The sequence below is a fragment of the Acanthochromis polyacanthus genome, chromosome 18 (genome assembly GCF_021347895.1).
Source record: "Acanthochromis polyacanthus isolate Apoly-LR-REF ecotype Palm Island chromosome 18, KAUST_Apoly_ChrSc, whole genome shotgun sequence".
Lineage (NCBI taxonomy): Eukaryota > Metazoa > Chordata > Actinopteri > Pomacentridae > Acanthochromis > Acanthochromis polyacanthus.
The window spans coordinates 28,663,777-28,680,463 of NC_067130.1; the positions used below are offsets into that span (position 1 = coordinate 28,663,777).

At 39.7% G+C, this 16,687-nt stretch overlaps 1 protein-coding gene across 3 annotated transcripts in view; it reads right to left on the reverse strand.

The window, feature by feature from the left end:
* The window catches only part of whrna (whirlin a), a 246,904-nt gene that overhangs the window by 131,001 nt on the left and 99,216 nt on the right, over positions 1–16,687 (reverse strand). For all 3 annotated transcript variants that reach the window (XM_022191010.2, XM_022191011.2, XM_051938182.1), the window contains exons 2-3: positions 13,837–14,055; positions 987–1,112 (exon numbers count right to left, since the gene is read on the reverse strand). In XM_022191010.2, the coding sequence (XP_022046702.1) occupies positions 987–1,112; positions 13,837–14,055 (345 nt within the window). The remainder of the gene's footprint in view (positions 1–986; positions 1,113–13,836; positions 14,056–16,687) is intronic.

A 16,687-nucleotide genomic window follows, 5' to 3' on the forward strand; every position in this document is an offset into this window, starting at 1 on the left:
GCTGGAGCTTTACACAAAGTAAATAGACGAATGAAGAAGAAGATTAGCTCAACATTCTTGAAGGAAACCTAAAATCTTCAGCCAGAAGGTTGGATCTTGAACAGAGCTGGGTGTTTCAATAAGAAAAAGATCCCAAACACACATCAGGAATGGTAAAGAAATGGTTAAAATAAGCTAGATTTAAGGTTTTAGACTGGTCTCCCAAAAGTCCTGTCTTATAACCATCAAGAGCCTGTGGACTGTGATTAAGAAACAAGCCTGTGTCAGAAAGACAACAAATTTCGGGGAATTGCACCAATTCTGTAAAGAGGAGGGTCAATAATACAACCAGAAGCTTGCGGATGGAAACCAAAAGCAAAACAGCCTAAGGACATTTAATCAAACATAAGAACTGCTGGAAATATATTTTTGATCCTGCAGATTTTGTCACATTTCCAGATAACCTACAATAAAGCTATGAAAGAACCAAAATAAATGATTATTTTCTGTCACAAAGACATCAGTGTTCAATGATTTGTTACAGGAGTCATTGGATGGTCGTTACAAGTGTATGTAAGGCTTTGGTTGTGTTCTCTTTTATTTGCATTCACTTTCTTCTGTTATCCTTCAGCCAAAATAATTTAATACAGTTCAGAGAATAATGGCATACTGGTTGTTCTCATTTAGTGCTTCATCTGCTAGGAAACAAAAGAGTCTGAATTTCGCAGAGTTTTGTTCTGTGCAGACCTCAACAAGCTGACATATATATTAGTCTACATGGGTTGTGGCTTTATGTTTTTGTATTAAGAGGTTAACATTCAGCTCTGCAAAAAAACTATTTTTTTCAAAAGGTACGCAGCCCAAAGTAGTACGAATTTGCTAACTATAGGACTGTTATGTGTATTCTCCTGCAAACAAAGAGAAAAGCAGGACTAAATTGTTGCATAAAATGTCACAGAGGCCACTTGTGTGAGACAGTGAGTGAAAAACAAGAAGAAAATCTCTACCTTAAGTCCTCCACACTCTGCTGCTGATCCTTGGTCCACTCCAGTGATGTAAATACCCAAAGCGTACTCCGCTCCTCCTCGGATCATCAGACCCAGAGACCGGCCGTCATCCAAAACCAAGTTGACCTATTTGAAGCAGAAAGAGAAGCAGATAAACGGCTGAGGATAAATATCTGAGGTGGTACGACGGGGACACATCTTAAATATCAATGTTTTAATGACATTTCTGAGTCTCAACTGTTTTGCTTGAAGGGCTGCTAGATTCGCCCGTGGTAGCAGGCTGCTGCGAGGAAATGAAGATGTGAAACTCAACGCATGGAGGAAAAGAAAACAGAGTTTCTGGAGCTACTTGGGCGTTGGTGAGTCAAGGTTGCGTAAATGTGGATATATGGAGGCTGGATCTGTTTAAAATGGAAGAAATGGTTGATCAGTTTGTTCACAGTGTTAATTCCCCTGAGAAGCAGCTTGAACAATGTCTAACACAGTTTGAATTCAAATAAATCTCCAAGTGGAATTATCTTCTCTGTGGCACCAATAAATTAAAAGTGCTGCGAATTACTGATGCCTACACAGTTTATATGACCAATCAAGGTTTTAAATTTAGTTTGTTCTAAAGGTGAATTATTGTTTTACTGTGGAATTAAATGAAACGCTATTTCGTGCTGCGACCACCATGCTCCACATCATGACGCTGCCACCACCATGCTTAATATTGCATGCATGTTCAATATTCTATTAAGATAAGCTAGAGGCAGTTTTCCTATTAGTCACTTTTATTTAATAAAATGAAGTCTAACCTACCTGTGTTTTTATTCAATTACCCTGCACTTTAATTCACTTAATTATAATTCTTTTCAAATTAATTCTATGGCATATTTTATCTGCTACATGTTATTTTTAGTCAATCAGTTGCAATTATTCATTGTGCACTTTTTCTACTTATCTGTGTTATTTGATCGACTTAATTTAATTTATATGTTTTTACACTCATGCACTTTGAATTTTACAATTTACGTGTTTGATTTTTTGCCTGTAAAGCACTTTGAATAACCTCTGAGTATAAAAACAAACTTGGAATTGCAACTCGAATGACCTGAAACCTATTTTCCCTTCTCTAAATGCTGTGTACAGACTATTCACTTGAGGAGATACCAGCCCAGCGAACTGCAGCTAAACAACCTTGAGTTAAAGGAAAAGAGTGAACACAGCAGAGTTTAACTGGATCCAAGGCGGGTGCAGTAGTTTCTGCCCAGCAGGGTTCATCTGAAAGGTTTCCCTACTTCAGAACACACACAGCTTTGGGTTGAGTGTTAAATGTGGTTCCAAGGAGGGCAGGAAACCCCAAGCGCTTTCTTTTTCACACCGATTTTTTAAAATACTGTAATACATTTGAGACAGCACTGCTCCCTCAACAAGGACTTACTAATCCATTTATTAGGTATATTTACTAGTGAAAATTTTACACGGAAACAAAAAACCATAGACAATCAGGGTTCACTGACTGTTTTTTGGACTGATAAAATGTATGCTTAATATGATCTGCATGATTTTCAACATGGTACAAGTCTAATCTGCATGTTCTGAAGTGATTTAGGGATCTTTTTTGCACATTTCAGCACCATATTTGGTCCATAAACATCACAGAGAGTGCAAAAGATGCAGTAAGCAACTCCAAAATCACAAATCACTTTCCTTATTTACAATTTCCCATCTATTACGAACTAAAATATCCATAAAAATACAACTTTTCTGCAATAAAAACAGAGTCTGCAATAGGTTAGCTTTACAAGACAAGAATGTTAATAGGAGCTCAAGTTTCCTTTGTTGCTTCCAGCTGTTTAGGATTGTTTCCTCTGAGTTTATTAAACAGCTGCAGCACCAGGCTGCAGCAGGATCCTTATGAGTGTCTGGGCCCACATTTATGCACATGGAACAGCAATAGCGTAATGAATTACTCTTAATGATATACCATCATTCAAAAGTTTGGAGTCACTAAGAAATGTCCTTATTTTTGAAAGAAAAGCAGTTTTTTTCAATGAAGACAAAATTAAATGAATGATAGATACAGTCTGGTCATTGTTAATGTGGTAAATGACTATTCTAGCTGGAAACAGCTGATTTTTAATGCAATATCTCCATAAGGGTACAGAGGAACATTTCCAGCAACCATCACTCCTGTGTTCTAATGCTACATTGTGTTAGCTAATGGTGTTGAAAGGCTCACTGATGATTAGAAAACCCTTGTGCAGTTATGTTAGCACATAAGTGTGAGTTTTCATGGAAAACCTGAAATTGTCTGAGTGACCCCAAACTTTTGAATGCTAGTGTACATTATCCCCAATTTAGTTCAGTCTGGATCTAACAGCAGGTCACACTTTGTACTTTTCTTTAACTCAGACAGGTGAACTGTCACAAACAAGGTCATAGTTTCTGAATCATGTGTTACACTGTGGTTGTTCTAACTCCACCACAGCTGTCAGTATTTTTATTTATATGCGTTTATATGGACAGACTATTCCAGGTTTAAAATTATAAATTACTAGTCATCTGGACAGTTTGATAAACTTGCTTTTATTTTAGATTTATACTTCAGTTTATGTACAGTCCAATCTTGTAGGATCTTTGTGTCACTGTAGTGGGAATGTCTAAATGAAACCATGGGGAACGTTAACATCTGAATGACAGAATGCCTTCACTTTAACACATTGTTAAAGCAGCAACGGTCCCACCCAATGTCTGAAAAGGGCTTCTTCTCTGCACTTAACTTCTCAAAATATAATCCCAAAGCAAGAAAGAAAGATTAATGAATGAATAAATGAATGAATGCTAATTGAAATAGTTATTAAAATCTAGCATAAAAATTGATACAAGTGTGTCTTAAAGCTACAGATGTTTCTTATATTTATCATACATATTTTTAATTTGCATTACTTTCTGTAATTACTATGATGAAGCTTAAATTCTGCAGATAATAAAAATGACTGCTCCAGTAGCAGTAGTCAAGCAGCTTTAGTTATTAACCACCCTGCTGCCTTGATCTATGAGCGACTTTGAAACACTCGGGTGGACCTCGTTGCAGTATGCGCTAACAGCGATGTGGTTTGATGAAGGGTTCATTTGTCTGATAAAAGTGCTTTATTGTAACCCTGAGGCAGAGATTCTGGGAGGTTTAATCTGCTCTCTCCTCCGGGTCGACTCATCAAGGGCGTCTCTTCACTCCTCAGCTATTTGCTTTGGCCCGTGAGCCTTCGATTCCTTTAACAAAGCCAATCTTTTAATGTCAGAGTTGTCGTTTTCATGGGTTTAAACCGGGCTGCTGCTGATGTTCTGAAACATTTACAGAAGGTCTTTAGCATATAAGAAAGGTCACATAATTAGTCAGAATAATTATTTGTACTCCACCATTTGTACTCCACTCAGCCACTGGCAGAGTTTTGTGATGATCGACGCTGGTTTGTCTGACTGTTAGCAACACTACTCAAAAATGGACCAACGGATCTGGATCCACAGATTTATTGAGGATTTCTGTATCATTGTGAGATAGCGGCATGGCATCACTGTAACCATGACAACAAATGAACACTACGTCAGCTACCTGCTGACAATCACATGATTGCAATCCTACTACAAATCGACCACTGGGGACTTATTCATCGGAAATGATACAAGGACCCATCAATTTGCGCTGCTTGCTCCATATTTAGGTCACGCGATTCAGCATCCGTACATAACGTACACATGTAGAACACACACCTGTGCTCAGCACAAAGTCATTTTGTTTGTGGGTACATTTATATTAAATGGCCACATTCTATGTTGCCGTGATTTTTGATCATTGCTTAACTAAAAAAAGTTTTGGCAGAAATCACTATAAAATGTGGCCATTTAATATGGATGTACCCACAAACAAAAGGACCTTCCAATGAGCATGTGTGTGTTATGCATGTGTATGTTATGTACAGATACTGAATCGTGTGACCTAGATATATAGCGGCCAACAGACATTGATGGGACTCGAAACACCCCGCAATTTAATCGGTTGTTCCTTGTATCATTTCTTTTTTTTTGCTTTTTTTGTTTTGTCTGCATTTACACACGTGGACAAAATTGTTGGTACCCCTCAGTTAAAGAAGGAAAAACCCACAATTCTCATTGAAATCACTTGAAACTCACAAAAGTAACAATAAATAAAAATTTATTGAAAATTAAATAATCAAAAACAGCCATTACTTTTGAATTGTTGATTAACATAATTATTAAAAAAAAACAAACTAATGAAACAGGCCTGGACAAAAATGATGGTACCTCTATAAAAGATTGAAAACTATTTGACCAGAGTGACATGATTAACTCAGGTGTGTCATTTAATTGACATCACAGGTGTTTCCAAACTCATAATCAGTCAGTCTGCCTATTTAAAGGGAGACAAGTAGTCACCCTGCTGTTTGGTGAAAAGGTGTGTACCACACTGAACATGGACAACAGAAAGCGAAGGAGAGAATTGTCCCAGGACATCCGAAAAAAAATTATAGACAAACATCTTAAAGGTAAAGGCTATAAGACCATCTCTAAACAGCTTGAAGTTCCTGTGACAACAGTGGCTCATATTATTCAGAAGTTCAAGACCCACGGGACAGTAGCCAACCTCCCTGGACGTGGCCGCAAGAGGAAAATTGACGACAAATTGAAGAGACGGATCGTTGGAATTGTATCCAAAGAGCCCAGAGCAACCTCCAAAGAAATTAAAGGTGAACTCCAAGGCCAAGGTACATCAGTGTCAGATCGCACCATTCCTCGTTGTTTGAGCCAAAGTGGACTTCATGGGAGACGACCAAGGAGGACACCACTGCTGAAAAAAACTCATAAAAAAGCCAGACTGGAATTTGCAAAAATGCATGTTGACAAGCCACAAAGCTTCTGGGAGAATGTCCTTTGGACAGATGAGACCAAACTGGAGCTTTTTGGTAAGGCACATCAACTCTATGTTCATAGACTCAAAAACCAAGCATACGAAGAAAAGAACACTGTCCCTACGGTGAAACATGGAGGAGGCTCAGTAATGTTTTGGGGCTGCTTTGCTGCATCTGGCACAGGGTGTCTTGAAAGTGTGCAAGGTACGATGAAATCTGAAGACTATCAAGGCATTCTGGAGAGAAATGTGCTGCCTAGTGTCAGAAAGCTTGGTCTCAGTCATGGGTCTTCCAACAGGACAACCATCCAAAACACACAGCCAAAAACAGCCAAGAATGGCTGAGAGAAAAGCATTGGACTATTCTAAAGTGGCCTTCTATGAGCCCAGATCTGAATCCCATTGAACATATGTGGAAGGAGCTGAAACATGCCATTTGGAGAAGACACCCATCAAACCTGAGACAACTGGAGCTGTTTGCTCATGAGGAGTGGGCCAAAATACCTGTTGACAGCTGCAGAACGCTCATTGACAAATACAGAAATTGTTTAATTGCAGTGATTGCCTCAAAAGGTTGTGCAACAAAATATTAAGTTATGGGTACCATCATTTTTGTCCAGCCCTATTTCATTAGTTTGTTTTTTTAAATAATTATGTTAATCAACAATTCAAAAGTGATGGCTGATTTTGATTATATAATTTTCAATAAATTTTTATTTATTGTTACTTTTGTGAGTTTCAAGTGATTTCAGTGAGAATTGTGGGTTTTTCCTTCTTTAACTGAGGGGTACCAACAATTTTGTCCACGTGTGTATTCTCATTGTTTAACTCCACGGAAGGGGTGTCAACACTTTATAAGATTAATGCATATTTTAGTCTTGCAGCCAAATATCTTATTATTTAGTGCATGCGTGTGACCATCACCAGCCCTCCCTGAAAGCTAAGCTGACATTCTTTATTAGAATTCCTTGTTAAGAGCCAGGGAGGGCAGTGCTACACCTCAGTGGTGACGTGAAGGGAAACAAAGGGTGGACAGGACGAAACAGGACGGACAGGGACATGGACTAGCAAGCGGTGCTATTGCACCTGAAGAATATCAGGTGCTGTGTTATTCCCGACTATTAAATACCGATCAATAAGACAAACAAACACACACAAAAAAACAGAAAAACCAAAGAAACAAAAAAAAAAATGAATAAATAACCAGACAGTACTGAACACCATAGTTGTGGGTGTCATGTCAGTATAGAGTGGAATAGGCCAGAAGAAGATACTAGAGAAAAGGAGAGTGGGTTTCGTGTGAGATTAGACTCTGGAGAGAGTCTCAGCACATTCTGGCGGGTCCCCTCACTGCTCAACAGCGGAACTTGACAGGAGCTGGTGGGACCTGAACAAACATGCACATGCAAGTGTGAAAGACTCCGAAGCTCAGAACAGCCATCACGGCAATGCAGGGCCAAGCCGAAAGGGTGCCCCCCCCCCCCAGGCCACAGGAGCCACGGGGCGGCACCCCCAGAGAGCAACCGGGGCCACCGTGTACCACACGGACCCCGAGGACAAGAGGGAGCAGCTACCGACACCCCCAGCACGCCAGAACCGACCCAGGCAGCCCGGGGCAAGAGAACACACCTGCCACCCAAGTCCCAGCCCCGCCCACCCCAGCCCCCACCAAAACCCCGCACCCAACCACCTTGTATCATTTCTGATGGATAATTCCCGACAAGTCCACAGCATTTAATCGCAATCATGTGATTGTCAGCAGGCAGCTGACGTAGTGTTCACTTGTTGTCATAGTTACAGTGACCCCGTGCTGCTATCTCACAGTGATACCTTTAACAAATCCGTGGATCCAGACTATAAGCCACATCACTGCCAAAATCTAATCACTTGGTCCTTGTTGCATTTCTGACCTTCCCTGAAAAATTCATGCAGATCTGTTATTTTGTTTTTGAATAATGTAGAGAACAGACAGACAGACAAATGTACACCGATGGTCACATAACTCTGCCATTCCTTGGCAGAGTAATAAATAATTGCTTTATTTCCCCAAAAAATAGCCTGTATTTCTGACAATGCCATATGGAGGAATGAACAACCTAGGCGGAGTACTGCACTCTGAGTGCTTTTCTATTTTTTTTTTTTTTTTTACATTTTCCAACTTTCTAACACTCTACATGGTAGCGCTAAACAAGTCATGTCTACCTGAACTTCAAAAGTGAAATTAAATGCATCACCAAGGATGGATAAAAATGTTGTGCTTAATCTATCTTTCACTAAAATTTCTACATTTAAACAGCAAAAAAGACCACATTAACTCCCACAGTGTGCACAGATAGAAGTTCTTAGCTGCAGCAAACTTTAAATTACACTTTCCCTCCATCACAATAAGGCCCCTGATGGCTTGGTTTGATCCTAATGCAGCTGTCTCTTGCCAAGATTGAAAAAAGACGAGGGGGGATCAGTTGCACCCTGACGGCTACAAGATGGCACATATGCAAATATCTCTATGAAACAATGTCAGTTCCATCCCTCTCATAAACCCGCTGGCACAGATTTGGCATCTGGCTCAGAAGTCTTACTTTCATTCGCTGCATATTGTGCTGCCGTCCGTCATTTTTTTAATAAGGATTGTCGGCCGACTGGAGGCGAGCCAGCCACCTCCGCTCACCTTCAGGAGGCATTCATGTTCACTATGACATTTATGCCGGACATAGGGAATAGTTTTAATTACCATCCTACTTTTCTCAGCGCCACATCGCAGCTCTTAAGGCTCGGAGTGTTTTCTGGCACATCAGTTGTTATCATGGAATCAGAAAACTCGTTGTTCCTAATAGGAGTCCCAGTGGTCTAGTGTCTCTCTTTTATAAGCAATGAGATCTGAGGCGCCATTCGTGGAGTCTTTTGTTTGGGAGCCCATTTGATCACAGGAGGGACTTGTTAATTGTATTGTACGTGTTATAGTGAGGGAAATTAGTACTGTGTCTGTAAAAAGCTTGGTGATGTCATGATAAGACCGGCGCCTGCTCTTGTTGTCATGGTAAACAGCCACCACATAATGAAGAGGTAACTGCGGTAGGAAGATTCAAACACCAAGAGGTTTGCGACTGTGATAACATTGTTACATCATGCACTTGCTTGTTAGAAAATAAAACACAATCGGAGTTTGACGATGCAATGAAAGGCAACCAAAACACCAGCTACATGGTGTATAGAAAGTATTCCCCTGTCCGTTTGCAAGTTTCCAAGTCTCTTTTTATTGCTTTTCAAAAATAAATCTTGAGGAATATATTTTGGGGTTTTTTCTGGCAAGAATTTACAAAAAATAACTCCTTGCTGTCAAAGTGAAAAAAGACTTCAACAAAGTATTGTCATTGAATTAAAAAATAAAACAAAGTAAGTGTGATGCATTTTTGGCCACAGTTCAACATTGGTTTGCATGAATAGGTCTCTAATTTTACCCCCCCCCCTTTTTTTTTTTTTACAAAACTGTAAAGTTACACAAGGATTGTGAGTAAACAACCCTTTTCAAGTCCAGAAACAAATTTTCAATTGGATTGGCCTCTGAGCCCTGACTTTGGCCACTCCAGAACATTCACTTTGTTTTTAAACCATTTCTGTGTAGTTTTGGACATATGCTATGAGTTATTCTATTGCTGGAAAACGAATCTCCTCCCAAGTTGCCGTTTTCTTACAGACTGCATCAGTGTGTCCTCCAGGATTTCCCTACATATGTTGTTGCATTCATACTATCTACTAATTTTACAAGCCTTCCTGATACCTGCTACAGGGAAGCATCTCTACATGTCATGATGCCGCCGCCACCGTGCTTCACATCATGATGCCGCCACCAGCGTGCTTCACATCATGATGCCGCCGCCAGCGTGCTTCACATCATGATGCCTCCACCACCGTGCTTCACACCAAGATGCCACCACCACCGTGCTTCACACCATGATGTCGCCACCACCATGCTCCACATCATGATGCCACCACCACCATGCTTCACATCATGATGCCACCACCACCGTGCTTCACACCATGATGCCGCCACCACCATGCTTCACACCATGATGCCACCACCACCATGCTTCACATCATGATGCCACCACCACCATGCTTCACATCATGATGCCACCACCACCATGCTTCACATCATGATGCCACCACCACCATGCTTCACACCATGATGCCTCCACCACCGTGCTTCACACCATGATGCCGCCACCACCATGCTTCACACCATGATGCCACCACCACCATGCTTCACATCATGATGCCACCACCACCATGCTTCACATCATGATGCCACCACCACCATGCTTCACACCAAGATGCCACCACCACCGTGCTTCACACCATGATGCCGCCACCACCATGCTCCACATCATGATGCCACCACCACCATGCTTCACACCATGATGCCTCCACCACCGTGCTCCATATCATGATGCTGCCACCACCATGCTTCACATCATGATGCTGCCACCACCGTGCTTCACATCATGATGCCGCCACCACCATGCTTCACATCATGATGCTGCCACCACCATGCTTTACATCATGATGCTGCCACCACCATGCCTCACAGTGAGGTTGGTGTGTTTGTAATGATGTACCAAACATAGCGTCTAGTCTGATGGCCAAACAGCTCAATTTTGTTTTCATCAGACCAAAGAAATCTTCTTCGAGTTGACTTCATAGTCTCACATGCCTTCTGACAAAGTCTTGACAAGATTCTTTCAACAGTGTCTTTCGCTTTTCCACTCTCAAATAGTTAGATTTGCATATGTGCTATATTCCATCCATTTCTTAATAATGGATTTAACTGTTCTCCAAGGAATGTTCAGTGACTTGAAAATGTTCTTGTATTCATCCCCTGACTGATGCTTTTCAATAACCTTTTCATAAAGTCACTTGGAGTTGTCTGCACTGCACTCAGATGATCACGATAACAGTAAGTGTGTGACTTCTACTTCTTCCAACTGTGTTGAATCAGGTGAGTCATTTTAAATCACTTTCATTACATTTTATGTTTTTAAAAAATGATATTAAAAATATTTTATGGAAATCTGTTTTCACTTTGATGTGAAAGACTAATTTTTGAAATTTCATGTCCAAAGAAAGCCGAATTACATTGATGATTCAACATCGAAAAGCAATAAAAGGGGAAAACTTCAAAAGTGGGGTGAATACTTTTTACAGGCACAGTAAAATATCAACTGAATTCCTGAATAAAAAGTGAAAGTAGGTGATTAAAATGTGCACTAAAGGACAGCCTGAAGTTATCTCTGACAGGATGTAACCTTTAATAAGTAGCAGTGTGGCGTGTGAAGGTGGAACAAAGAGAAAAAATTGGTCTTAATGAACAGTTCCTCCAGTTATGGTTGGATATGAAAATGCATGAACACACAGTGAAGCAATAATTCATCCCTGCTTTATTAAGGCTTTTTTCCCCACGTCCTTCACTGCCAAGAATTGAGATATGAATTTTTCTTTAACAATTAACGAAAGATGTACTTTCAACTATTTTTCCATTACTTTTACAGATGTTTTGGGGGCTTTGCTGTGGTAATAAATCACAATTTTTACATAGTAACAACACTAATGTAGAGCAAAGTTTATTATTCATCCCTAAAGCATAGCCAAAGTACTGTTAGAAGTGATTTCAATACTAAATGGCCTTAAAATAATGACAAATTTTCTCCTGTCATATGCAGAAACCAGCAGAAAAGTAGCTTTAAATTGTTGATCTATAGATGACACATATATATTATTAAAATATTGGAAATATACCTTAACATCTAAAGCAAAGCAGCTAAAACAAACTATCTACTAGAGACTGGATTAATATTTCTTAAATGTTATCCTCCTATATAGGCCGTATTAATGGAGCTGACGCAGTTAAGATTAATGCGTGGCTATCAGCAGCTGAAAAATTGAAAGTTCTGGTGTAATAAATCTTTTAAACAGCTCTGACAGCTCCTTTCCTGCAGGTCATGAGGTGACTTTTTGGTAACAAAACCCCAATTACTGTGACTGTTTAAGGTTTTGATTTTTTTATAGTTATCATCTTTTGCCCATTACTGAAACTTATTATTAATATATATATATATATATATATATATCTTTCACTGTGCCAGAGGTCAGAAGGTTGACACTAGACGATTAAACAGTTTGCTGACTATACACACTGTTAAAAGTCTGGAAATGTGCCATCTTAGACATACAGAATGTGGCTTTGATGGATAGTTTAGAACACGAATGTCAAACAGGCGGCCTGCGGGCCAGATTGGACCCTCTTGTGGGCCTGTATTGATGACTTTGTAAAGTCTAAAAATTACAGAGAAGACATTAACTGTAAATTGTAAATTTGTAAAACTATAAGATTTTAAACAATTTCCTGACCATGAAAAGTTGTTTTGATCATAAAGTAAAATAATGTACTGTTCATTGTTTTTCGTGCCTTGTTTTTGTAATATTTTGTATTTTTTTGTCTGATGTGTGGTTTGCTTTTTTTGTTGTTTTGTTTCTCGCTTTTGTCATTTTTTTTGTCTTGTGTGCGTCTTTTGTAATTTTTGTGTCATTTTTGTCCATCAATTTTTTTGTCGCTTTGTAACTTTTTTGTCAAATTTTTGTCTTGTTTCGTGTCGCTTGTCTCATTTTTTGTCATTTTGTTTCTCATTTTTGTCATTTTGTGTTTTGCTTTTGTAATATCTTATGTTGTTTTGTCTGACTTGTCACTTGTCTCATGTTTGTCAATTTGTTTCTCATTTTTGTCATCTCGCGTTTCCTTACTGTCTTGCTTGTGTTTGTCTTATTTTTGTCATGTGTTTTGCTTTACTCGTTTTTGTGTTGTTTTTGTTGTTTTGTCTTGCTTGCGTAGTTAGTCAATTTTTTTGTCACTGTCTCGTTTTTGTAATATTTTGTCTTGTTTTTTTGTCTGACTTTTGTCATTTTTATCCTAGAGTAAAACACTTAACTGTTCAGTCCCAGATACCTGTGACTAAATGTTTTGTTTCTTTTTGTGGACACACTGTGATCTGGAAGTTTTAATGTGTAAATGATAAAATGTTGTTGTCATTAAATGTATTTTTCTTCAGACATTTCAGGTTGTTTGTAATGTTAAGCAAAAATTCCTTAAATGTGAACACTAAAACAAAGGAAAAAATTGGAGTTCTGGTTATTTATAGGTTATTAAGACGTGATTTTGCTGGTTCAGTCCACTTGAGATCATTGGGCTGAATGTGGCCCTTGAACTAAAATGAGTTTGACACCCCTGGCTCAGAAGAAATTTAATGTAGCCACAGCAACCATCATGTTTTTTCAGATTAAAAAATACAATTGTTTGATGTGTTTGTTCAGTCAGCTGATAGAATAGTTAAAGTTCACTATTCATGTCTGACTGAAATAAAAGTTCCCTTCATGTTTACACAATCAGACATTAGTCAAACATGTTGCTCAGGAGGAGCCACAGAATGAAACACAGAGTAGATCAGAGTCTAAAGACTCAGAGCTGGAAAAAGGATCTTCAATCCTACAAACTCCTCGCTGTGAATACAAGACTCCTGTCTCAGCGTTAAGGTCGTCTCACAGCGTGACGCCTGCTTCAGAAGCAACATTTTACTCGACACCAGTGGAGGATCTGACTTCTGTTTAGGATATGTGTTACAGTGTTTATGATCTATGCATCAAACACTTTGAGATCTAGTTGCTTACTGTAGCTCAGCCTAATTTGTCCATAAATAAATATTTGATTTTAGTTTTTTTTCATCGTTACTTTCAGAGTTTTGAGGAAATGGAAGAAATTAGCAGTGCAAGGATGGGTGGGTAGTAACTTTTTGGGAACATTCAAACCATCAGAAAAGCATGATGGATGCACTAAGAGGTAAAATATGTAAATGCTGCTCTGTCGTTGCAGTGTTTTGCAGGTAGTGCTGGTACCTTTTTCTCGTCTCCCTCCTGCAGTAGCTGCATGTTGCTGCGTCGCTGACTCTCAGTTCGTCTCAGGGTGGCACTCCGATGCTCCGGCAGGTCCGGAGGAGGCGACACGCTCCGGCCCTGAGGGTCGACCCAAGTATAAACATGGTTGGTGACATAGCCGCCGGGAATCCGCCCGACTGAACGCACCTGGAGGCAAAGCTTTTTACTGCCCTTCAGCACCTGACAAGGAGAGGAGAAAGAACAGGGGTCTTGTTTAAAAAAAAAAAAAAAAAAGTGTTTCTCAGGATATGCATGAGTGTAAACTGACTGGAATAAGCCGTAATATAAAACCACACAAAAACACAACACAGCAAGAGGTTTCAGCAGGAAACACTGAAGCGTGACAGACCGATTATCAGCCTGACTGATTATCGTGGCTGACATTTGGCATTTTTCAGATTATCAGTATCTGTATTCGTATTGACAGATCATTGACAAATAAAATGCTGTACTTCAGGTGTGATGCAGCCTCCTCTCTCTAACTGTCGTCACTCTGTGGTTTTTCAAGCAGAAATTGCAAAAAAACTGAACAAGAAACAAAAGTTGCTGCCACAAACCAGGAAATTCGCTCTTCTCGTGGTGGCTACTGTTATGCTAATAGGTAGTGGCTATGGTAAAAAGCAGGCAGACTAACCCGAAACAGTCTGGAAAACAAAAAATAGTACAATCAGCTCTTGGATCAAAACCGTAGGGGACAATAAATGAGATGAAACTGGAAGATTAAGAAAGAAGGAGACAAACTGATCAATCTCAGTCGATCAAACATAAACAGAGGAGAAAATGTAATCACTTTTATTTCTGTTTTACATTTTCAGTTATAGTCATGCTTATTAATGAAGAAACCCAGTTATGAATGACAGGTTGTCTGCTATCACATGCTGTTAAAATATCACATTGATTGTATATCGGTCCCAAATATCGGTTATCCTTGAGTGGCATCAGTATCGGCTCAAAAACCCCATATCGGTCGATCTCTAGACGCGACATATAAAAGAGGCTGAAAAGAATACTTAAAGATCACAGAGAGGAGTAACCAATTCTTGCAGCGCTTCACCAGCATCCAAAAAACACCCCCAAACGACCAAACTCCCACACAAACACACTCACGCACAATTTCTGAGGCATTTCTAGTGAAAATTGCTGCTGGCTGCGCATCATTGCCTCCTGATAGCCTGCTGTATGTGCAATCCTCCTGCAGATCAATGCATTCCCATGAGCCCGGTGGTCTGGAGGAATCAAAGTGAATGGGGTTGAGGCTCTTAATGATCAAACAATCCTTGTGAACCAGCAACACAAACAGGACTCTCTGGCTTTACTCCACACTACTGGTTTTCTAGGTTTGTGAGCCTGGATTGTGTAGAAATGTCATCCAAACTTGAGCGAAAGTTTCTGGGATTATGAATGCAAACACAGCATCCTTTTAGTCTCTCCTTCAGAGTCTCTCCCAGCAGTCTTTCTTCTTCCTACAGTTCGTGCAAGAAACTACTAAATGCTCCTGCTGAGCTGCCTATTAACATACAGTACGCTGGAAGCAACAACTCAAATTACTACTTGTTGGAGCGCAGTAGATTGCAGTGGAGGCCCGTCTCATCGAGCACAACGATCTCGTCGAATCAATTTCACAATCTTGATTTGTGCCGAGAGATAATAACTTCAATTCAGAAACTCTGACAGCACCAAAGATCCCTGATTATACCAAAGACGCCTTTCATCAGTCTCTGCCTCGTCCACCGCCTCGTCCGTTTGTGGTCAATGTAAAAGTTTAGATAAAAACTTTACGGCGGATAAGTTCGGCAGCACAAGAGCAATTGCACTGCTAGTGGCCTTTACTCACACAGGGAGGGAAGATAAAGCGAGAAGCAAAAGGACACAAAAACATTTCCAGATAAAAAGAGTACAGAAGAGCATGAGGGTGAAATTGAAAGTCAGAGGAAAATGTCCAAATTTTGAGTGTGGATGACTTCTCCGTGATTTTTGAACAATGCGAATCAGCAGCATATGATTTGTGTCACATCATCCCACCAGGGAGTCGACAAATACAACCAGGACGGCACAATATGCAAGTTTGCTTATACTGCAAAACAGGAAACTGGAGTGAAATTAGTCGGAGAAACAACTTCAAGCAAAAATGTGTAAAATTCTGGTAACACATTAAATCTGTTAGTAGTTTAGTTCACAGTTTGGCTGATGTCTGTCAACCTTTAACAATACAAAGCAGTAAAGTGGATGTTTGAAGCACTGAAGCTTGTAGCTTCTTCAGAGGAGTCGTAGGTGTCTTGGTGGCCTCAGTGTCTTTCTTGGTCGGTCATACAGTTTATGAGGACAATATGATCTTGTTAGATTTACACTTGTTCCGTGAATTTCTTGATGATGGACTTAATTGTACTACATGAATATTTAGCAACTTGAAAATGTCCTTATATTCAGCCCCTGACTGGTGCTTTTCAGTTCACTGCCTCCTACATTTGACTGCTATGTCCAAATTTTTAGTGTGGATGACATTGTGGATGATTTTTGAACAATGCAGTATATGATTTGTGTCACATCATCCCACCAGGGAGCCGAAAAATACAACCAGGCGGCACAATATGCAGGTTTGTTTATGCTGCAAAACAGGAAACTAGGGTTGAAAAAACAACAACTTTAAGCAAAAATGTGGAAAATTCAGGCAACCTATTAAATCGGTTAAAAGTTCAGTTGACAGTTTGATTGAGGACTATCAACATTCATCAATGCAAAGCAGAAAAGTAGACTTTTTTAGTGTTACAACTGCAAGAATGATGCAATGTGGGGGATGTAGGACATATTGTAC